The sequence below is a fragment of the Phalacrocorax carbo genome, chromosome 2, assembly GCF_963921805.1.
Source record: "Phalacrocorax carbo chromosome 2, bPhaCar2.1, whole genome shotgun sequence".
Taxonomy (NCBI): domain Eukaryota; kingdom Metazoa; phylum Chordata; class Aves; order Suliformes; family Phalacrocoracidae; genus Phalacrocorax; species Phalacrocorax carbo.
Window position 1 is genome coordinate 142345848 of NC_087514.1, and position 21534 is coordinate 142367381.

Genomic DNA, 21534 nt, shown 5'->3' on the forward strand with positions numbered 1-21534 from the left:
TGGCAACTTCTGGCGTGACAGAAATTTGGCTGTGTCAGAGCAGACAGATAAATCAGGGCTGAGTTACTAGCTTCAAAATACCTGAATTTAAAATTATTTTTTCACTCATCTGCAATATATGAAGACTGTAGTCCAGATACCAGCTTCAGTGTTAACAGATGTCTACACAAGCCATATTGGACTTCTGTGTTTTGTCTCATGGCCCCAGCAGTTTACCTGTATAGAGATCTTCTGCAAGCCCCTAAACACTATTGATGTAGACTGCTGTAATTTCTTCTTTTAAAGCTTTGCAGTTCACCTTTAACACTGAAATGTCCTTACGATGTGCTTAGTTACATACCCCAGCAAACAATTAAACATTCAAAGAAACAATCAAACCGCACAGCATTTTAAGATAACAGAAGCAAGAAGTAACAAGAGCTCTGGATACAATTGCATAAACAAATAACCACAAAATAAGGAAAAATAAATTTCACAACACATTAGCTATCCAGGAGCAACTGTTTTGGTGAACAAAAGACATGTAAAAAGTTAAGGTTATGGAAGTTCCTCAAAGGATGTTCTGTCTGATTTTTTTTCTTTGTTTCTATTTTCAAAATAATTCACAGAAGTAGTATTTACTAATATAAAGTAAATTATAATTTGTAGTCTATTGGCTAAAAATAAAAGCATAATTTATATTGCATCGGTAAATACATATGCTTAAGACAAATGAAAGGAATCTTCTTCCAGAGAAACACAAGGAAAATCAACTTCCACCACTGAATTAAGGCAGCGATTCATGACAATTGCCACCAGAGGTCAGGATTAAATTTATTAAATCACTGTATCCTTCTTAATGTTCCTTAGACCTCAGAAGACCTGAAATGCTCAGGCATAGCAGTAATAATACATAATGTGTAACTACTTATAACATTAATGCCAGTACTACAGAGATTTCTCTTTATAAAGAGCAAATTCATGTTCAGCATAGATAATAAATACTGTTCAATCACTGAAAAAAATGTGGAAAATACCTTAATGCATGAAAATAATATAACCTATTACAGACTGGCAAGCAGATTCCTGATTAAAAAAGTGTTTTGATTTGGTGGTAGAAACATATAGAAAGATCTGGAATGGATTAACAATTTTACCCCATGTTTCCATTTTTTTCCCCTCCTTTCTTTTACATTTAGGACACCTGATTCCTTCACAAAAAATAATACTTAGATCTCTAACACTGTCTGTCAATGTTCTTAGCCTCTCCTCAATTTTCTAGTTATGTCACAACTGACTATATGAAACTTAGGTACATTAGCAATTAGGGCAAACTGGGAAAATGAATTTCAGTTGGTTTTTTCTTTTTTATACTCCATAAATGAAAACTATTTTCAGTTTGTGATGAAAATAATTACAATCATAAAATATAACTATGGTTAATAACTTCTGAAGGATAACAATTGATAGCTTTTTAAAATATCATGGCTCAATATATTTTTAATACATTAATAGCATGCAACAGAAGATTTCTTTACATAGCAGTTAAGATTGAGGTATAGAATTTCATTAACATTAAAAAAAAAAGAACTTTGTAGACTTCATATTAACCATTGTTTCAGGCATAGACTTTGCAAATTGGGAAGAGAGTCAATAAGGGAGGGGTGGGGGAAATCAGGTGGAACAGTCTTTCAGTTATACCGTAAAATTGAAGCATATGGAAAATATTATGGGGGTAACTTTACCTTACATAGTTATAAAAACCAAAAACGTTTTAATTGCTGGAAAAAGCCTAACCTCCCTTAGTTCTGAGTTTAGACCATATCTTTAAATAGCTAATCACCATTATCATTTAATTTACAACTATGCAGGTAGGTCTCATTCTTGCTCAAACTGAATAATTTGTTACAAAAGGCAGTCTGGTCATATGAAGGATTTATCAGTCTTCAGTTCGGTTGCTACCTTTGATAGCATAGGTGTTTAGAGAGGTGGCAGAACAAAAACTGAACAAGAGACTGTATTTACAATAAAATTTCTTCAAGACAATAATTCTTACATAAATATTCACTGGTTCCTTCAACTGTGCTTAGACAACTGTATTGGCTTAAAATTGTGTTTCTGATAAGTCTCCTAAAGAGAGAAATACTTATCACTGAATTTTATCCAATTCCTCAAAAGAAGGTGCTGAAGAATTAAAATAATATGACTCATTTTACCAACGACAACAAAACAAACGATTTATTACCTATTTCACTTTGAAGCGTGACAGCCTTGATTTCAACATAATTTCTGACAAAAAACACTAAAAATACTGCAGTTGTTTTAAACAGTGGAGGAAAAGATGGATCAACAGGCCTATGTTTCTACAAATGTGTGGTCTCTTATCATTCCAAAAAGTCATGTATGAAAAAAAAAAAGGTAAGCTCAAGATTTCATACAACATCATAATCACAGTTACACACAAAATTTAACTTATTCTCATCTTCTTCAACTGAAAAGGATTCAGATCACTTTATTTACAGGGTGCCCATGAGTGTAAGTAAGAGCTTGTAATAATAAAAGGAACATTACAGCTGACATAAAACGAATTGAACAGTCAGTTCCTGAAACATATGCATTCCTAAACACGTCGTTTCCTCACTGCAGATACCAACCAATTGTAATGAACTGGAATTAAAGACAGCTTATTAAGATAGCAGCTCCCACCACCTGACTTTGTTCTTCACCAGATCCAGTATCATGTTACTATTCACAAATTTTGTGTTGCCTACTTATGTTTTAGAAGATAACTCTCAAGGAGGTAAAATGCCTTTTTGCAGGAACGAGAGTAAGAAGTGCCTAGAAGTGCATCTGTCATTGCATTTTTAAGGAAATGTGCAATTTTGAGGAAATAATTTTTTTTAAAAGGCACATTCAGAAAGAAGTCTGGCTGTAATTCTATTGTCTGCAGTATCTGAAAAATTGTTCCCTAATGTACTCTGGGGGCACCTACAGAAATCTTTGAAGAATGAAGCAGGGTAAAGTTAAGTGTTTAGATGTAAAAATTCATTTTAAAATGAGAGCTTTTAATTCAACTGATACTAACAACAACGTTAAAAAACAGAACATATCTGCAATTATTATGAGGCATTAAGCCAGATCTTGTCTGTATTCCATCTCCTTGGGCAAAGGTGTGTTTTATGGAGCTTTTGAAATCAGTCTCCAAACTGCTTCTTACAATCTCACAAGTTATCAAAATTTCCTAGTCGTATTTCACTATATACGTAATACGTCTCACCTGTACATAAACATCAATGCCATTGTCAACTGTTTTCATGCGTTCATTCTTCACATACTGATTATTCCGTTCAATAGTAACCACATACCACAGTGATGCATATTCTAAAAAGGTGCAGTGAGGTCATGGCAGTTGTTCAAAAGTGTATTTGCTACACTCTCAACAGCAAACTGTGTGCACATACTGCTCTATCATCTTACCATACATAAAAGCAAACTCAGATTCTTCTGATCTTTGCTACATTAATTCCTTGGACAAAATACACCACATTTTCTCTATTCAAAATGCGAAATCTTTAAACTGATTTTTTTTTCCCAGCAGCTGGGCTGGAATCTTCAATTCCAAAAGTGCTGGTCTCATTCTTTTCTTTTTGAATTTGTATCACAAAAAACGTGCCATAAAAACAATCACAATTGAACACACCAAGGGTCCATATGGTTCAGTATTTGAAAGTAGCCAATAATGAATGTGAGGGAACATCTTCTCTGTACTCCTAAGTGCCTTCTCCCAACTCACCAGAAGAAAGTGAGGGTGCTTATAAACAAGGTTGGGAGGAAAATGTGGGAGAGAAAGAGTCAAACTAGGGAAGAGAGGGACGGGAGAAGAACTGAACTAAAAAGGCTGAGACCAAATCTATGGAGGAAACTGTAACTGGGATTTGATGAGAAAGGTTGGAAAATAAAATTACTGCTTTTATCTTGGACAAGTTGACCTGAACTTTAGGAGGACTCCAACATAAGAAGAGGGAATAAAGGGGAAGAGGTTTTCAAGGGAGAGGGAGAAAAAAATATTAGAAGAAGGAAAAACAATGCTTGGATAAAGTTGGAAATACTGGGAAAGAAACTGGGCTTTGGAATGACTGAGGAAGGAAAAAGAATAGAAACAGGCTGAAAAGGCTGTAAGACTGAGCTAAGAAACCAAGGAAGGGGAAAAAGGGGATGGGCAAGGGAAGGTGAAAAGACTGACAGGAACTATTACAGACAAGGGCAAAATTTACAAAAACCTAGGGGACAGAAAACAGACACACAGTTGGTCAAGAGAATACGCTGGGAGGTGCAAGTGAAGACCGAGCATTTAAGTTGGGAAAGAAAAGTTGTTCCAGTTTTCAGGACATGGCTACACTGCACACTGCAGTAATGATTCTTCTTCTGCACCATGTAGTGCGACAGGTCAGGGACACGTTGCCTGACGTGTATATTCCCTTAGGCTTCATAATAAGGAGCTATAATACCAGCATGGAACAAATAGTTATTCTAAGGTGTAGTCACCTTCTTTTACAAAAGGCTAAATCAAGAGAGGAACAAAGTATTCTAAACCAAATTTACTTCAGCAATGGAGACTCATTTGATTACTTCATCCCTTTACTTGTTGCCAAGCTTAAGATTCTGGGGTGTGTTTTGCAGAAACATTTAGCACAGAGATCTGCAAAACAAAACCCAGACTGCCACTATAGAAAGGGACTAAGACATGAAAAATTAATTTTTTTTAAACTGGAAACGATATTTACTGTACTCAGATATTCCATGGCTATTTCTTGTAAGCATGTTCTTGACCCACATTTATGCATGAGGTATTTTACTCCTTCCAAGCATAAAAAACTGTTTTATTTAGCAAGACCAAAGTTCCATATATGCTACTACCCTTCGATGTGACAGAGATGAGTAGTAGATGCCAAAGTGTGGTGGGTTGACCCGGGCCAGCAGCTAAGCTCCCCACAGAGTCACTTGCTGATTTCCCCACCAGCAGGATGGAGGAGAATCAGAAGGGCAAAAGCAAGAAAAATTCATGGGTTGAGATAAAGGCAACTTAATAAGCAAAAGAAAACAAAATGAAACGCCCAAACAACAAGCGATGCAGAGGCACTCACTCACCACCTCCCACCAGCAGACTGATGCCTAGCCAGTCACTGAGCAACGGCTGCTTTGGAACTCATTAAAATGTAATCAACTTGTTAAATAGTTTCCCACAGAAAATTAGTAGAAATTATGCACAGCCACAACTCCAATGGCAACACGAAGCATTACTATAATGGTAATGATGACATTGTTACAACAGTTCATATATCCACTGCATTATCGATTATAGTAGCCATTCCATTATGTAGATGACATAATGCTTGCTTTAATGGTACATTAATTACACCAGTAATGACATGTAACAGCTTTGTCTGTAACATCACATCTGCTCTTTCTTTCCTTCTCTTTTTGAATAACAATGCACAGCATTGCAGTAAACATGTAAAAGAAAAAGTTGAAAGAAAAGTTAGGAAAAAGCGTTACTTCAGCCTTACCTCAGAACTGTAATCTTCTATTGTGGTGGAAATTTCACTTTCTGGCTAAAATAAAATATTAAAATATTTACAATTATGGCACTCTAAAAATATCAAACAACACATTTCCATCTGTTTCTGAGAATGTAGACAGTATTTGAAAATATTAAGGCATACATGAATTTGATTAGAATATATATATTTATCAAAGGCAACCTTTACTTCCTTGAAACCCCAGCTTTCAGAAAGAAAAAGTTACTTTGCTGTTCAACTATGATCACGGAAACATTATAATTACATGACAAAGTCTTCTAATGAAAATACAACCTATAGGTACAAAATAATATTTTGGAAGTGTAATTTTTTTTTTTTAATTAAGAAATAAGGAGTACCAGGAAAAGGACTTTTCTCTGATAGATCAATTTTACCTAATTAGGAACTTTGCTGGCTTAAAAATATAAACATACACAGAATGTCATTTTCATATATATGCAAGACTCTTGATGCTTACTAGATTTTTAAAACAAACACTCATATTCTCCTTCAGCATCCATGGAAACAAAGGAAACGTAAAAGTCGCCAGGAATAACAAGGACAAAGACTGAACTCTTGTGATCTAGTGAATTACAGCAATTAAAGGAACAAAGCCTTAACAAACTAACATAAAGGTGCTACGGAAGACACTTGAATTAAATACAGATTATCTTGATGAACTACGGACAGTATATCAGGTTTGAAAATCAAGATGCTAGCAGAGAAATATGCAAAATGTTCAACTTATCTATATAAGATGCACTATTGGGGAGTAGGGAAGAACCCTTTTGAACTCAGAAAGCGTTCAGTTAAAACTACTTTAGCAAGGATGAAGTGTATAGGGCTTTTTCAAGATTCACTTAACACATTAGCCAGCCTGACATTAAATCAGTCTCCATTTTACATTGAATCCTGTCAGGCTTATTTTCAAAGGAACATAGATTTGCATCAGTAGACATAAGTAAAATTTGGAACTGTCAACCATGTTTTGTATTGTATTTTTTTAAAAAGAAATCTGCCACTCAGGTCTGCTGGAGCTCTGCGGTTTTTACAATCCCAACATCATCAATTCTACGTACTTTGAATCCAATATGTAGCTCCACAATGCAATTAACCAAAAAAGGGTATTATTTAATAGACAGAGTGCACAAAACTAACTTTAAATATGAATGTGGAAGCTAAAATTCAAACAGTGCATATGATTTGAAAAATGAAAGAGGTACACCTTAAAAATAAGCCACAAACTGAAACAAAATTGTATTTTAAAACTATAGGGTGACAAAAACATTTCTGCTGTGGAATACACAATTAGTACTTAACGATATTTAAATTTTTATATAAATAGATATGGTTATTCATATTATATATACTTACGTGTATATTTGTATATACATGCATACACACACAAATTTTACAAATTGTTTGTAGTCTATGTCCTTGGTCTAGGACAAAGTCCTCTGGAAGTAATAAAATCGGGAAAACCCACAGTGTGATTTATTTTCATAATACAGGTAACAAATATATGGCCATATCATCCTACAACTTTTCATTATTTGTTCCAATTCAGAAGACTTCACAAAGGAAGATTAGAAGTATTCCTATAGAAGCTCAGAAGCATTCCTATAAATTTATGTATTTAATAATTCTAACGACTCTTGAAGTTCTTTATATAGTGCATGGAATATAGGCAATTTTCCAACATGCAAAAAAAACCCAAGGAGAAGCAGTCTGACTTCTTACACAGTTTTTCCTTGTAATGCTTTTGAATTATAGAAACAGCTCTTTGTTTATAAGAAAGATGATAACTGAGTATTTAGATCCTGGGACAAGCTCAAGCCTGAGAGATAATCCGAGTAAAAGGCAAAGAACTTGTAGACTGAATCTTAGGCTAGAGTGAGAAAACATGAATTCTCAAAGGAAGGCAATTACTGAAAATAATTATCTAATTTTTTATGGTAATTTGGCTGGATATGAGATTTTTCAAAAATTAATATATTGTTGGTCCTTTCTGAATACCAATTAAAGTAAAAAAATAATTTAAAAAAAATATCAAAAACCATATAGTGCTCCATCCATTTAGGTGTGCAATACCCATTAGCAGCACAAATAATCTTTCTAAAATATCTCCTTCAATCCTGCATCTAGGTAGTTTTTTGGCTGTTAAGACCAAGTATTTTTGCCAAGAGATTTTTTGTAGGTAAGTACAGAAAGATGGCCAAATGAACTCAAGTTAAATAGATCTGCTTTCTGTGCTAAAGGGTTCACCAAACCCTGCTAAAAGTCAGTTAAAAAGACTTAAATACTATGAACTCACACATTAGACTCCAACACTGTAAGACTTGATGTTGTTTTTTTGCTGTCAGGATCAATAACATTACAAGCAGTCAACATTTTATGGGCACTCATCTTGCCCTCCAAGCAGCTATGTTCTCTTCCTAAGACCTGATCAACCTTATTTCAAAATCCAGTTCCTTCCATTATCAAGCCATCCATTCTGTGTGCTTTCATTCTTCTTCAGTCAATAGAAGTAATTAGGCTTTACACAGCTCATCTGTCTGAACCACAGGGGTCCATTTTAAAAGGAAATACTTCAAAAAGAATTCATATATACACACACTGTTAGCAACACAACATCTTTTGACAGGATAATGCCAACAAAGATATTCCTCAGTCCCCTCAATACTTTATGGAATTTGAAACAGGTTTCTGTTACCCTCGAACTTCAGGCTGTTAGTTTGCACGTATTCTACCACTTATGTTCCACAGCATTTTCTTGCTACAAACTGCTATTCTCTTCTGGCAAGTTATTTTAATTCTTTATTTGATATTTTCTTCACTGACAATGTGGCTGATAGTTAAAACACATTGAACAGACATCTCAAAGACTCTTTCAGGCAACCGTCTCCATCAACTCTGCAGGTAGTACCCTCAACAAGAACACTTAAGTATTCAGAAAATTAAAAACACTTTAATCTGTATATATTCTTCAGGGGAAATACTGCAAGAGGATACAAAAAAAAAGGCAGTAATACACCTGTGGAACACAGGAGGTCCATTTTGGAGTAACTTGTTTCTGTGTGCAGTTAAGCATTGCTCAGAAGTCAAGCTCTTTGGCACTGGATGCCCAACATTACCACAGGATTCACAAAAGAACTCATATGAAATTGGCCATGAGAACTGAATAGTGATTGTTATGTTTCTTTAGAAAAATTTAATAGGTGACAATAAAACACTCTGCAAAAATGGACATCCAGTACTAAACTACTCCAACTGCAATGGATGAGAGTATTAAAGGGTGAGAACCAAGACTGAGTATTCATGGAACAGAATTCTACCTGAAGTAAATCATTCACTTTTTTATGATCTCAGTATAGTGTGTTACAAAAATATAACTATTAAATTCTGGATTCATTCTTGAATGTGTATTAGCCAGTGGTAGAAGCAAAAAAAGGTTTATTTTAGTTTGGCCATTTTCATATGGGTTACTAGTGATCCACAGATAATCACAACCTGAGGAAGACTAATTAGGAGGACTGCAACTAGGAAGGTAGGCAAAGAGAATATAATCTGAAAATCCCAGTCATGAAACCCTCTCTTGAGGTCATTCTGAACTTTATGGGTCTTCAATATTTGTAGAACATTCAGAATATGAAGTCCTATTCTTATATATTGCCTCATCATGCTTTTCTTAATTCCTAATCTAAAAACCATTCTATTCAAAGGAATGTATTCCCTGGTAATTTATAACCCAAACCAATTGACTGCAATCAGATTTAAATAGAGTACATCTTACTGGAGATAAACCACTGCCAAATCTGAATATAATCTGCAGCAAGGTACCCCACTCCTAGGTGTATAGATTTCCTGTATCAGAAAACATCATCAACAGAGAGGTAACCTAAGCATTTAATTATGTTTCTATTTTATATATATATTAATATATATAAATATTTAATCTAAAATGAAATACTCTGTAAATCTGCAAAGAACATTCTTCAATAGAGGTAATTTCCATGTAAGTAAATCCATTATATATCAGTATTTACAGAGAGAAAGGAAGGCATCATACCAGAGGTTGTCTTATGCATCAAAGAAAACTGACAAGATAATCCCAGCAGCTGTTTGGCCAGACAGTGAATGGAAAGATGACTGCGTTCAGTCAGAACCAGATGAGAATCTATTATCTTCTCTCATGGCATTGACTTTACTATTGAACTGACCATTTCCAAACATTTGTTTATCTTTATTCTCCAATTTCAATACATTTTTCAGGGGATGCTAGATTATCTGAAGTGACTGGGCTAATTTTTACTATATTTTATTTATCCATCATTTTTTTTCAAATCCTCTGTCTCATTGTACATCCCAGAATATCTCTTCTCTAGTCAAAGCCTTTGGTTGCTCTTTGCTTCCATGCTTCTGTCATAGGAATGCTGTACCCACATTCACCACCTACACCTCTCTCACTGAGGCATCATCTCTGTTTCTTCATATTGCTTATGTTTCCATATTTCTGTCACTTTTCTTCCTTAGTTCTTCTCAAGAATCCTACCCAGTGTCTCCTCCTTACTCTGTTTCTGTTCTGTGCCTGTCAAGTCTCAGGCACTAACAACTGGAGTAAGTTACAGAAATGAAACAATGAACATGGAGCTATAAACTTTACCACCTACTTGAGTTAAGCTATTCTAAAACTATTACCAAATGGATTTGTCCTGTGAAAAACAAAAGACGAATTACTAATCCAACCTTAGTCAATTAGCAGGTATTCTTCATCACAGAACTTTGAACTTTTCTTTTCTAAGAAGCTTTGTATAATAGCTTTTACGGCTCAGGTGACTCAAGGACAATTTTAACTGTGCCACAGGTTATTTTCTTTTGCTTTCCTGGCATTAGTACATTCTTGCAAAGCAGTTTGCTCTGATGCATTGTTTCAAGACTTCTCAGGGAAGGTGATCTCAGCAATTATTTACCCTAGAAGTGGCTTTCACTTTCTTCCATTTTTAACTGCAGGAAGTCACAAAAAGGAGCAAGCCTAAAACCAAGAGTTTCATTGAGCCAATTTATTTCCTGGGCTGCACCTTCTAGATTATTTTTACTTCTATATGGAAAAGGACACTATGGATGTCAAGACCAAAAGGCATCAGGGTAGAACCAAATAAAGACAAAAACTAAAGGCAACTAGAAATTCAACGTATTCTCCTTGTGAGACCAAGACAAAAATCATTTAACATGAAACAGTTTAAGACCCAGAGGCTTAAACAAGAAATACCAATTGGCATTTCTCTAATTAATCTTGTAAATAAACTGTTCCTCTGACACAGGATGGAAGACTCTATAGAAATTACAAGTAAGTTCAGACAGAAGGTAAAATGGAATTAAGAAGGACAGTACAAAAGAATGATAGTTCTTCCAATTAGTTTCTGTAACTTGAGGGATGACAGGGGGATGGAGGAACCCACCTGTAGGAAGACAGAGGGGAAAAAAGGGAAAGGGATGACTGTAAAAAAACACCTTTTATTCCTCTAAACAGACTTCTGCCCTCTCTGAAAAGGAACTCCTCTAACTTCAGATGGAGCATAAGGTCCCAAAGGAGTGCCTCTATTTCACTTTCTGTTATTCATACTGAGTAAGAGAACTCTTCGTTATTTTTATTTGGACATGCTAATTCCACTGGGGACTAAAAAAATCATACCAGAAAAACTGCAGGGAGACAGACTTCTATCCACAAAACTACCACAAGAGATCCCAGTCAGGATTTTTAGATAGACAGGCAGTATAGTCAGATGTTTTGAGTCTATTTTGTGGTACAGATAGAACAATTCTAAGTATGAATTCCAGTAAAAGATTAAGTAAGTAAGTGGAATCAAAATTCAGCTAGAAAACAATCCTGCATAATGTCCCCACTAGTCTTGCCTTACTTTCCTGCCACAGCAGCCTATAAAGATTTCACATTGGGTGAAAAAGCAAGCAGCTCAAAGCAGCTGTCTGTAATTCTCCATTGCAGAGATTAGCCTGAAACCGCCTATTACATTGGCTGCCATTTCAACTAAGAAAGCTCTAATCCAATTACTGTAATACAGGCTCTCTGTCCAAATCATTGCACTTATGAGGCTAAAAAACAGTAAGTTATGAGATTCACTGAAACTGTTTCAGAATTTTTCCTCTTCTATTAATACTGCATAGATAGAGACTTTAGCCATCATCTTCCAACTCCAAAATACCAATTACTTATTTAACATGAATAAGCAGGCCACAGGCAGCATGTAACAGAGAAAAATGCTCTCCCAACTGGGAGCAGCTTTTTTTTTTTTTTTTTGGTGGAAGTGAATACTGTTATAGAAGTCACTAAGACATGAGTAATTCAGGAGAGTCAAATTACAAACTCACACTAATCACCATGCTTACTCTTTTAAAGCTACACCAAAAAAACCCTAACCCACCAAGCCCACCCTCCAGCAAACCACAAAACCCTATACATCTCTATATTTTCTTATTTATACATGAGCTTTGGGAATAAGGCAGACCTCAGAAAAATCACACCCAATCTCAAGAAGATATCTATGTGTGCAATCTTTAGCAACTGCAGCGTAGATATTTTCCCATTTTTTTAAAATCATCCATGTCTTGTACTCTTAGCATTCAGAGGCCAACCTAGGCTACTAGGACCAACCTGATCTAATTAGACCTGCTTTGAGGCCAAGATTGAACCAGATGACCTCGGAGGTCCCTTCCAACCTAAATTGTTCGATTCTGTACTCTACCCTGCTTCTCCAATTATAGTGAAGATATTTACCCTGACTGAGAGCAAGTACATGAGCAGAGTCCATCTGTAACATGCAATCATGATGTACTTCACAACATATTTTAAATATATATATTGTACATTAATATATATTTTATATATAGCACAAATGCAAGATATTTTAGAAAAGCGTCATTTCTCAGCTGCTGGAAATGTGATAATGGATCCAAAATAGTTACAAATGGTCTATCCTAGCATAGGACTGAAGTCAAAATGCAGAGCATTCATCTCTACTACATCGCTCAGAAAAGACTGCATTCACGTGCACAGGGCTGGGAATCTGCATTGAGCTGCTTGTGCAGAATGCCACTCATCCTTTTAGAGGCACTGCTATCATGAATGGAGTAAGTTATTCTGTAAATAACATCAGCATCTCTTGTCCCTCATATCTGGAACAACGTATTACATCATGTGGATTCATGTGCGCTCAGGACTGAACTGGACTGCCAGTTTATATCACCCAGGGCATCTTACAACCTTCCTGGAGCACGTACTTTCAGCCACTAGTAATCAGGATTATATTTCATTAAGTAGTAAAAGTAGAGTATCTGTTTATCAGTCTCTTAAGCCGTCAGTTCTAAGTAGTGTTTCCTAGATTCATTCCTCCCCCTCATTAACCAGAAAGACTCAAATTACATTATGGATACAAGAAAGATGTTTAGTTTTGCATTTTGCCTTAGCTATAGCTGCAGTGATCAAAAATCCACTGCAATTTGTAAACTTTTAATAAAGCAAAATGAATAAAATGAAGCAATATAACAAAACCAATTTTTGCCCATTTGGGGGGAATACAGCAGCACCAACAAACTTTCCATAATCTACTGTATACTGACTACCACAGAAAACATGATGCCAGCAGGCAGGTAGAAAGCACCTTCTCTGGACCTATTAAGGACAAAGAAAGGAGGCAAGGAAATAATTTCCAAAATCTCATACAATTTCTCTATTCCCACTCTCAAAATTAATGGACTATTTTGCCCTGCCTCTAAAGTAACTGGGCTACAGCCTGAGACAAACTTACCTCGATGGTGTAAGTCTGGTTGTGTTTGATAATTTCTCCACTATGCAATGTCCTGATAATCGCAAAGTCAGCAGTAGCAGCCGCTCCCCTTCGGCTGCTGCATGTGGATGTTTCATCACCTCGAGATCGATCAGCATCAATCCCATCTTGTATTGATTCTTCATCTTTGATGTTTGCTGCTTTCTTCTTCTTTTTCTGTTTCTTTGATCCATTCTGACCATCAGTTTGTGCCTTCCGCTGCCTAAATTGGGCAAGCTGTATAGGAGACAAAAATCTTGTTAAAGGTGAAAGTTTTCCTCTTTATTACTAATGATATCCTCTATAAAGGCTTACCAGCTCTTCTACATAAAGCTTCAAACTAATCACTACTGAAAACAAGTTGGAAGTTAATGCTGCGTATCTGAGACACATTCAGATTATTTTTCCATTTACAGAGTCTGCTTAAAAAAATTCTTAAATGTAGAACAATAACCCATCAATTAAATCCTTTTTGGCTTCATACTAGCAAGTTACCATTCCAAAGACTGATACCTAGAAATCAAAACATTCAAAGGTAAAGGTACAAATGTCATTATAAAGGACAAATGCAATGAGATAACCTTGGATCTCATTTTTCAATTTTATAGTAATAAAATTCCTCAAAATCAATTTACAGAAATTACTTTTAATTTTTATGCCAGGAACAGGTAAAAGCAAACCCTTCTTCCACCAAGTATCTCATAAAGTTTTATGAAAAGTTTATGTTAGAGCTCAAAAAGCAGATCAAGTCACTGAAAACATCATAAAAAAAAGGAAAACCCATAATGAGGGAATAGCCTAAATACAAACAGTGAGCAAATTACAAGATACACTACCTTGTAGCAAAACATGCTGATGAACAAAAAGTCACAGGTGAGCCAGGCACACAGTTGAAAAACCAATTAGTATGTAAGCTATTCAAATACTGTAAGACACTGACTTTTGAAGGGCTTATCACTTTTAATCACTTTATAGTGGTTTACACAAGAAAATCCATTTAAAATACTTTTTTCTTAAGAACAGAATTTCTGATCAAATAAGAAAAACAAGCACGACAGATTTTACCAGATAAATTCCAATATTAAACAGATCCTACCAATCAAATCTGGAAACTAAAATAATTATTTTCCAATTGAAGAGTCCAACCTTAATTAAGTGCTACAATGTGTTTTATAAATGTAGCTCCAATGTAAATATAAAGCATGCAAATACAGACCCTAAAGCTTTACATACTTTTTACATCAACTAATACCCAAATATCATGGATTTTTTATAAATCTGTTGCAATTTTAAGAAAAAGCTACAGAAAAGATAGCATGTTTGCTCATGATATTCACCAATCGAGAAAGCCAGGCTTCCATCCAACCTCTTCAGCAACACCCAAATCAAGCAGGACACACGGACCTCCTTTCTCAGTCACTGTTCGGTTACAGCGCAAGCCATCATTTGAAGTGCTCTCTAGTTCTCATCTGGCCCCAAGATAGCTGAGAAGCCCCAATCTAAATAAATGCATCAGTTCCAGCTTCTGGCTAGTTTATGCTTATGTCCCTTTATTTGTATTTCTTTGTGGGTTTCTTCAGCCTCCTCTCCATTCTTAGGATGACTGACAGTGTGGCATAAGGCTCCTGCTCTGCTTACAGGAGGAGGACCTAAAGATTTGCTGAGCCAAATATGCTCACCTACGTATCGAATACTTACTTCCTTCCTACTACATCTCTAATTGGATCAACTCCATGATCTTTTTTCCATTTTTTAAATATGCAGCTTTCACTATTTCATAAAAAAAAAAAACCAAAGCTTATAAACTCCACAAATTCTGAACAGGAAAAGAAAGGATAGTCTCCTGACTTTGAAGTTTAGGAAGGAAAAAAAAAGCATAGATTTAGCTTCTCAAAAATGGGAGGGATGAAGGATCCAGTTGTCGGCTTACGACATTACTACATTCTCCTAAAACTGTAAACGTACCTCACCAAAATAGTTTTTTAATTTAACCAAAAGACAAGCAGAATTTGTCCAGATGCCACAATGACATAAAGCAGACAACGTGACTTCAAGTATAACTACTGAGAGATTTTGCCTTTTTTACTTTTTATTTTTAAATAATAAGAGACTTGTAGTGCCACTGGTCAAGAACACTCTTCCCCAACTTGATTGAAACCTTCTGTAATGGAAAGTTAAGTTGGCTTTTTAAAAGCAGCTTTACAGTCTTTATTTGTCTACAAAATTAGACATGTAGCTCAAGGGTAAGTGAATTACTCTGTGTCTCTCCTCAAGTATTTTGCATATTTTAGCTGAGGCATCTGGGTACGCCAGATTTCTCTCCTTTCAAAATTAAGTTGTTGACTTTCACTTCTTCAGAATTAACAGATTAAATTCCACCATGGCAGTTACAAGCACACCTTATTTTTTTCTGCTGAAATGTTGATGAAGATGGGCACATATGAAAGCTAAATACATGTGCATATTAAATTGTTATATTTTTCTATTACACAAGTTCTCAACTGACCATTTCTGTATGAACATCCAGTATTTTGGAAATAACTACACTATTAGTGATGGATGCATGCACAAATCATGGCACTTTTTACTCCGCACATTCACATATACACAAAACTGTTCAGCTACTAATGCAACATGGCTTCAAATCCACATTTTTAATCAAATTTTTAAAAACTAGAAATGAGACGTGTAGTACAACAAAAAGCTACTGCTGAAAAAATACACTCTGTGATGCTCATACCAACCCAGGGGAGTCTCAGATACCTAAAACCTTCAGAAAATGTGACTCAGGAACTAGAGTCAAGGATCTATCTACATTTCAATGACAAGCAGGAAAAAGCCCACCAGCACTCATGGGAACTAAGGAAAACAAATTCTGTAGAATGAAAACTTTAATTAAAACAGAAAAACACTTTCAGATTCAGAGTTTCCAGTGTAAACAAAATGTGAAACAAACACAAGCTGATACAACTATACATTCCTTTACCCTGCTTCCAGGCATATGAGCTTGATAATGCCAAAATGAATTATGTGGAGAACTTAACACCACTTCTGCCAGCTCTGAATCTGCAGTTTGAAACAATTCAACGTCAAGTCTCTGTCGAGTTACAAAAGTTGCAAGCAATAGCAAAAGATGTAAATACAGGAGATACTCAGGGAGGAGGAAGGATCCAAAACCACAAGCTGAAGGACACTCAGAACAGGCTCTCTGCATTGGTCTGCCTTCAAGGAGCGATAGAGAAGGAGTACCTTACCCTGGGAAGGCATCAGGAACATTGTCAGCCATGGTGCAACTTTACCATAGGTTTTAGAGCACCTGAAAACCGATCTAGAGCAAGTTGTCTTTCATTATCTGCCAGCACATTGCCTCCAGCTTCTCTCATCATGCTGGTAAGACCTTGGACCTTCCAAGCAGTACTGAATCCTGTTAAAAATTCCATCAGTGTTTTCCAGTAGTGAGTAACAGCTGATTTTGCTCCGTATCCTTCACTCTCAGCTTTTGCATCTAAAATAATTAAAAACTTGCAATTTCCAGAAGTCCTACTTCTAGGCAAAAAAGCAATCCTCTTGGAAACAGACATATCTACTTCATAGCAATTTTAAAAAATTGTATTACAGCGTCCATGTTCATCTTCTGAATTATTTCTACCAAATATCCAGTGTACCATTAAATTCTTAATGGTGATAAATGAATTGAAGTTTTAAGCTAAACTCTGAAAATGCAACTATGTTTCTTTCCTTTTAATGCATAACAACCTACAATAAAATTGTCCAGGAAGAATCACATTTATTTCCAGAACTGCCATTTACCACAGCTGCTCAGCTTCTCATCAGTTTGGAAAATGGGAAGAGATTGGATGTTAGCACCAAATTCCTTGGAGGCACAAAACATGTTCCCTCTTATAAACAGAAAAACACTTAGTGAAAGTCACAAGACTACAATAGAGCAGCATGCAGGTAAGTAATGGGAATATTTTCAAGATCATTTCCCACAGTAAAATAACAATTAAATAGAAGAACTTCGATATTTAGAGGATATATATATTTACCTGGTTCTTATTATAACTTCTTTCTACTTATGAATCCCAGAGTAACTTAACATACTAGCATCAACCCCACATCAGACTGCAGCACAATTACAGACACCTGGTACAACATTACCTTAGCTTTTAGATGCTGATATCCTCCAAGTGGCAGAAGGTCAGATAATTGGAGAAGAATCAACTGCTATTAGGAACTAAATAGTCTCGAGACAGAAGGGAACTAACCTGCAGTGCTGTGGGGATTACTTGTGTGAACCATGTCAATTTTAATAGTTAATGTACTGCTATAATTACAACAGCAACATCATTTATTTATTCAGCAATCTTCAGCACATTCTGGCCCTCAGAAATTGTGCCAGCAATCTAGATTGTTGGGATATGCTGTTTATTGATTAATTTCAAATATGGCACGACCAAACTATTTCTAGGGTAGAAGTGCATGTTAAAATAAAATTTGGCTCCAACAGAACACAAAACTTAATCTCCTCTTACGCATTTTTAAAAAAATAAAATATAAAATATCTGAGCAAAAGCCACACCACTTGATCACTGCCCATATATCAGCACAAGAAAATACTAAAAATAAAATCCATAAAAATTAAAGTTACTTATAAAGCATCAATAGCTATATTTTTATTTCACATGCATAAAACTTTTTATAACAGAAACACATTAAGCTTCATTTAAAACTGGATGCCACCTTGTGATGACTTATTATTGCTTAATATTCTCAGACAATGTATTAGATCTGGCTAGTCTCATTTTCAGAGGCACTACAGTAAACAGGAATTGAAACTGTATGAGGCTCTGAAGAAGGCTGTTATAAGATCAACAGTATTTGCTGTATTATTTTTTAAATTACTCTATTGTCCTAATTGCTAAGAGAAAAAGTTTATAGGTAGCATACCCTGTACAAGTAGATTTGTACAGTTATATTTCATGTACCTGTACACAAACATTATTAGCTTCAATTTTTAACTTACTAGCATCAAAAGCTTATGTCTCAAATCAGTGCTGCATAGGCACCTCTTAAAGAAAGAGCAGAGTCTGTTCATATTTCACAGTTCTTGTATCAGGAATAGTGTGGCCAGAAGGAGTAGGGAAGTGATTGTGCCCCTGTACTCGGCACTGGTGAGGCCGCACATTGAATACTGGGTTCACTTTTGGGCCCCTCACTACAAGAGGGACATTGAGTTGCTGGAGCGTGTCCAGAGAAGGACAGTGAAGCTGGTGAAGGGTCTGGAGAGCAAGTCTTCTGAGGAGCAGCTGAGAGAACTGGGTTTGTTTAGTCCGCAGAAGAGGAGGCTGAGGGGAGACCTTATAATTCTCTACAACTACCTGAAAGGAGGTTGTAGTGAGGTGGGTATTGGTCTCTTCTCCCAAGTAACAAGTGATAGGATGAGAAGAAATGGCCTCAGGTTGCCCCAGGGGAGGTTTAGATTGGATATTAGGAAAATTTCTTCGCTGAAATGTTCAGGCATTGGAACAGGCTGCCCAGAAAGGTGGTGGAGTTGCCGTCCCTGGAGGTGTTCAAAAAACATGCAGTCGTGGCACTTTTGGGGCATGGTTTAGGACACACGGTAGGGTTGGGCTGACAATTGGACTTGGTGATCCTAGAGGTATTTTCCAACCTTAATGATTCTATGATTTCTCTTAAGTACAAAATCTCTGTCTTTTAAGTCACATTTAAAGAAGCAGCATAGAAAGATGAGTTGTGAACCTACGGACTGACAAAAAGGAACCTTAGAGGAGCTGCTACAGGCAAGTAATTATTCTTTGCCATTTCTGCACTGTACAGTAAAAGCATGAATGGAGGTCTGCATCTGGTTGCATTTCTCAACTACTTTAATTTCAAAAGATGTTCCAGATACTGCTTAAACTTCTGTGAGTAGGACATGTGTAGCTGAAGGGGATTAGCTCTTTGTCAGAAGTTCTCGAACAGTCTGGTATCCATTGAGAAATGTTCTGGACTGGACCAGGTCATCTTTAGATCACTCAGTCAATGTAAGACGACAAGGATTTCTGAATCTTCTTGTCTGTAGCTCAGAGCTATGGTTAATGGCTCAAAGTCAAATTAGCAGTCCTATAATGTTCAGTATCTCTATAGATAATCTGGGTGATGAAATTGAATGCACCTTAACCAAGCTCATTGATGACATCAAACTGGAGGAAAGCCAAATACACCAGAATGAAGAACCACCACACAGACAGACCTCAACATGCTGGAAGACTAAGCCAACATGAACTGCATGAGATTTAACAAAGATAAACATCAAGTCCTGCACCTGGGATGGAATTATCCCACACAGCAGTAACAGCTGGGACTGCCTGGCCTGGTGTACAGCTCTGCTAAAGAGGTCCTGAGAGTCCGGGTGGATAGCAAGCTGAACATGAGTGAGCAGCATGCCCGGGCAGTCATGAAGAGACACCATGAGAAACCTCTTGGAAATTACTCTCAATGCCCACCATAGTAAATGACTAAGATATGAATCCAACCATCTGTATATCAGTTTTGTAATTAACTACTTATTGCATGACTGAAAAGTCCCTACACAATCCCGCTTGTAAAACAGATTTTGATAGCAATACCGCCATTTGTTATTTGAGACTCTGGTCTCACAATACAGTGGAAAAAGGCCCAGTGAGCCTAAGAAACAACTTATAACTTCAGTGCTTCAATGTAAATGTTCCATGTAACAGCAGAAAGCACATCTTGAACTTCTAATCTAGCAGAGTGAAATTTTTCACAGGAGCAGTATCTGCAACTAAGCACAGGGAGGGTAGGCAAGAGCGAAATAGTATTCTTTGTCAGATGTTGCTTGGGACTTGCCACCGACACAAAAGCCACAAACTTGGCTGAGAAAGAGGTATTTATTTTGCATACAGAGTGAATGCTAAAGAGTCTGCTCTAAACTGTATCTGAATGTATAACACGCATTGTAGCAAACTGTATTGTACAAGTTATAACTATGGTATACCCCAGAATCAGAGAGACTGTGGCAGCAAGGGCAAGATGACACTCAAGTGCATCATGAAACTCACAGAAGATGATAAAGAGTCCAGTGATTGAAAGGCTCAGGCCTTTCCAATTATATTGCTCCTAATCCTCATCACTGAATGACAATAAGGTATAATTTCTATATGACACTGAGAGTAAAAGTCAAACCAAAATATTTAGACTAAGACAGACTGATAACTTGTCTTAAAAGGTGAAGGATTAATTTAGGAATCACCTGCCCTAATAAGGCTAGGTCACTTGACCACAGGTGAGCAATCATTGCTAAAAAGGCTTTCACTGACACACAAAGGACAAAAAGCAGGGCCCTGGGGTGGGATTTGTTTTGATCATCTATAAAGCACATATACATCTCATGAAGTCTTGACCCACCAGGGACAGACCAAAATGTCCAACCTGAATTTGAAATTTTGACATCGTTCAGAAGCTGGAGATCTATTATCTATTCTACCTTCCCCTGGATCAATTAAAAAATATCTGCTGTAATCTCTCTCACCTGTGAGGTTTTAGGATGCCAATACACAGTAACATTTTTAAGTTCCATAGTAGCAGATAAGAGGCCCTCAAAAGGGATAAGGAAAAGAGGCTGGGAGACAGCAACACTGAGATTTAGGCAGTAAAGCCTCACCTAGGCTGCTTAAAACTCATTTGTTGTTAGGCCACCAAGCTTTGAGAAAGCTTGACAGTCTGCCCCCTAATGAGGTGTTGAATAGGCTAACTGGTAACTGTATTAGAAAAGAAAGTGGCACTTTGTCACTTTGTTGTATTCCCAAAGGGTCTAAGCACTGAGGGTTGTGTTACCAAAGCACTAACTCCTGAAGTGTAGGCAAATCTACAGTACTGCCCACACCTTGTAGATTCCTGACACCTGTACTAAGAAAAGGAACTGAGAGCAAGATGACTAGAAAATTATCAAATACAGAGGATATACAGAAATATTACTAGTAAAGTCTATTGATTCTATTCTATCATTCTATTCTGCTAATCAACAAATAGGAGAGTATCACAACTCTTTCCAAATCCTGAGATAAAAACCTACAGAAAGAAAATAACTGAACAAGCAACCTGCGAATATT

General features: G+C 36.4%; 1 protein-coding gene across 6 annotated transcripts in view; it reads right to left on the reverse strand.

The window, feature by feature from the left end:
* AKAP9 (A-kinase anchoring protein 9) overlaps positions 1 to 21534 on the reverse strand; it is a 120643-nt gene that overhangs the window by 81335 nt on the left and 17774 nt on the right. For all 6 annotated transcript variants that reach the window (XM_064444633.1, XM_064444631.1, XM_064444632.1 and 3 more), the window contains exons 3-4: positions 13382 to 13636; positions 5547 to 5591 (exon numbers count right to left, since the gene is read on the reverse strand). In XM_064444633.1, coding sequence (XP_064300703.1) covers positions 5547 to 5591; positions 13382 to 13636 — 300 coding nt within the window. The remainder of the gene's footprint in view (positions 1 to 5546; positions 5592 to 13381; positions 13637 to 21534) is intronic.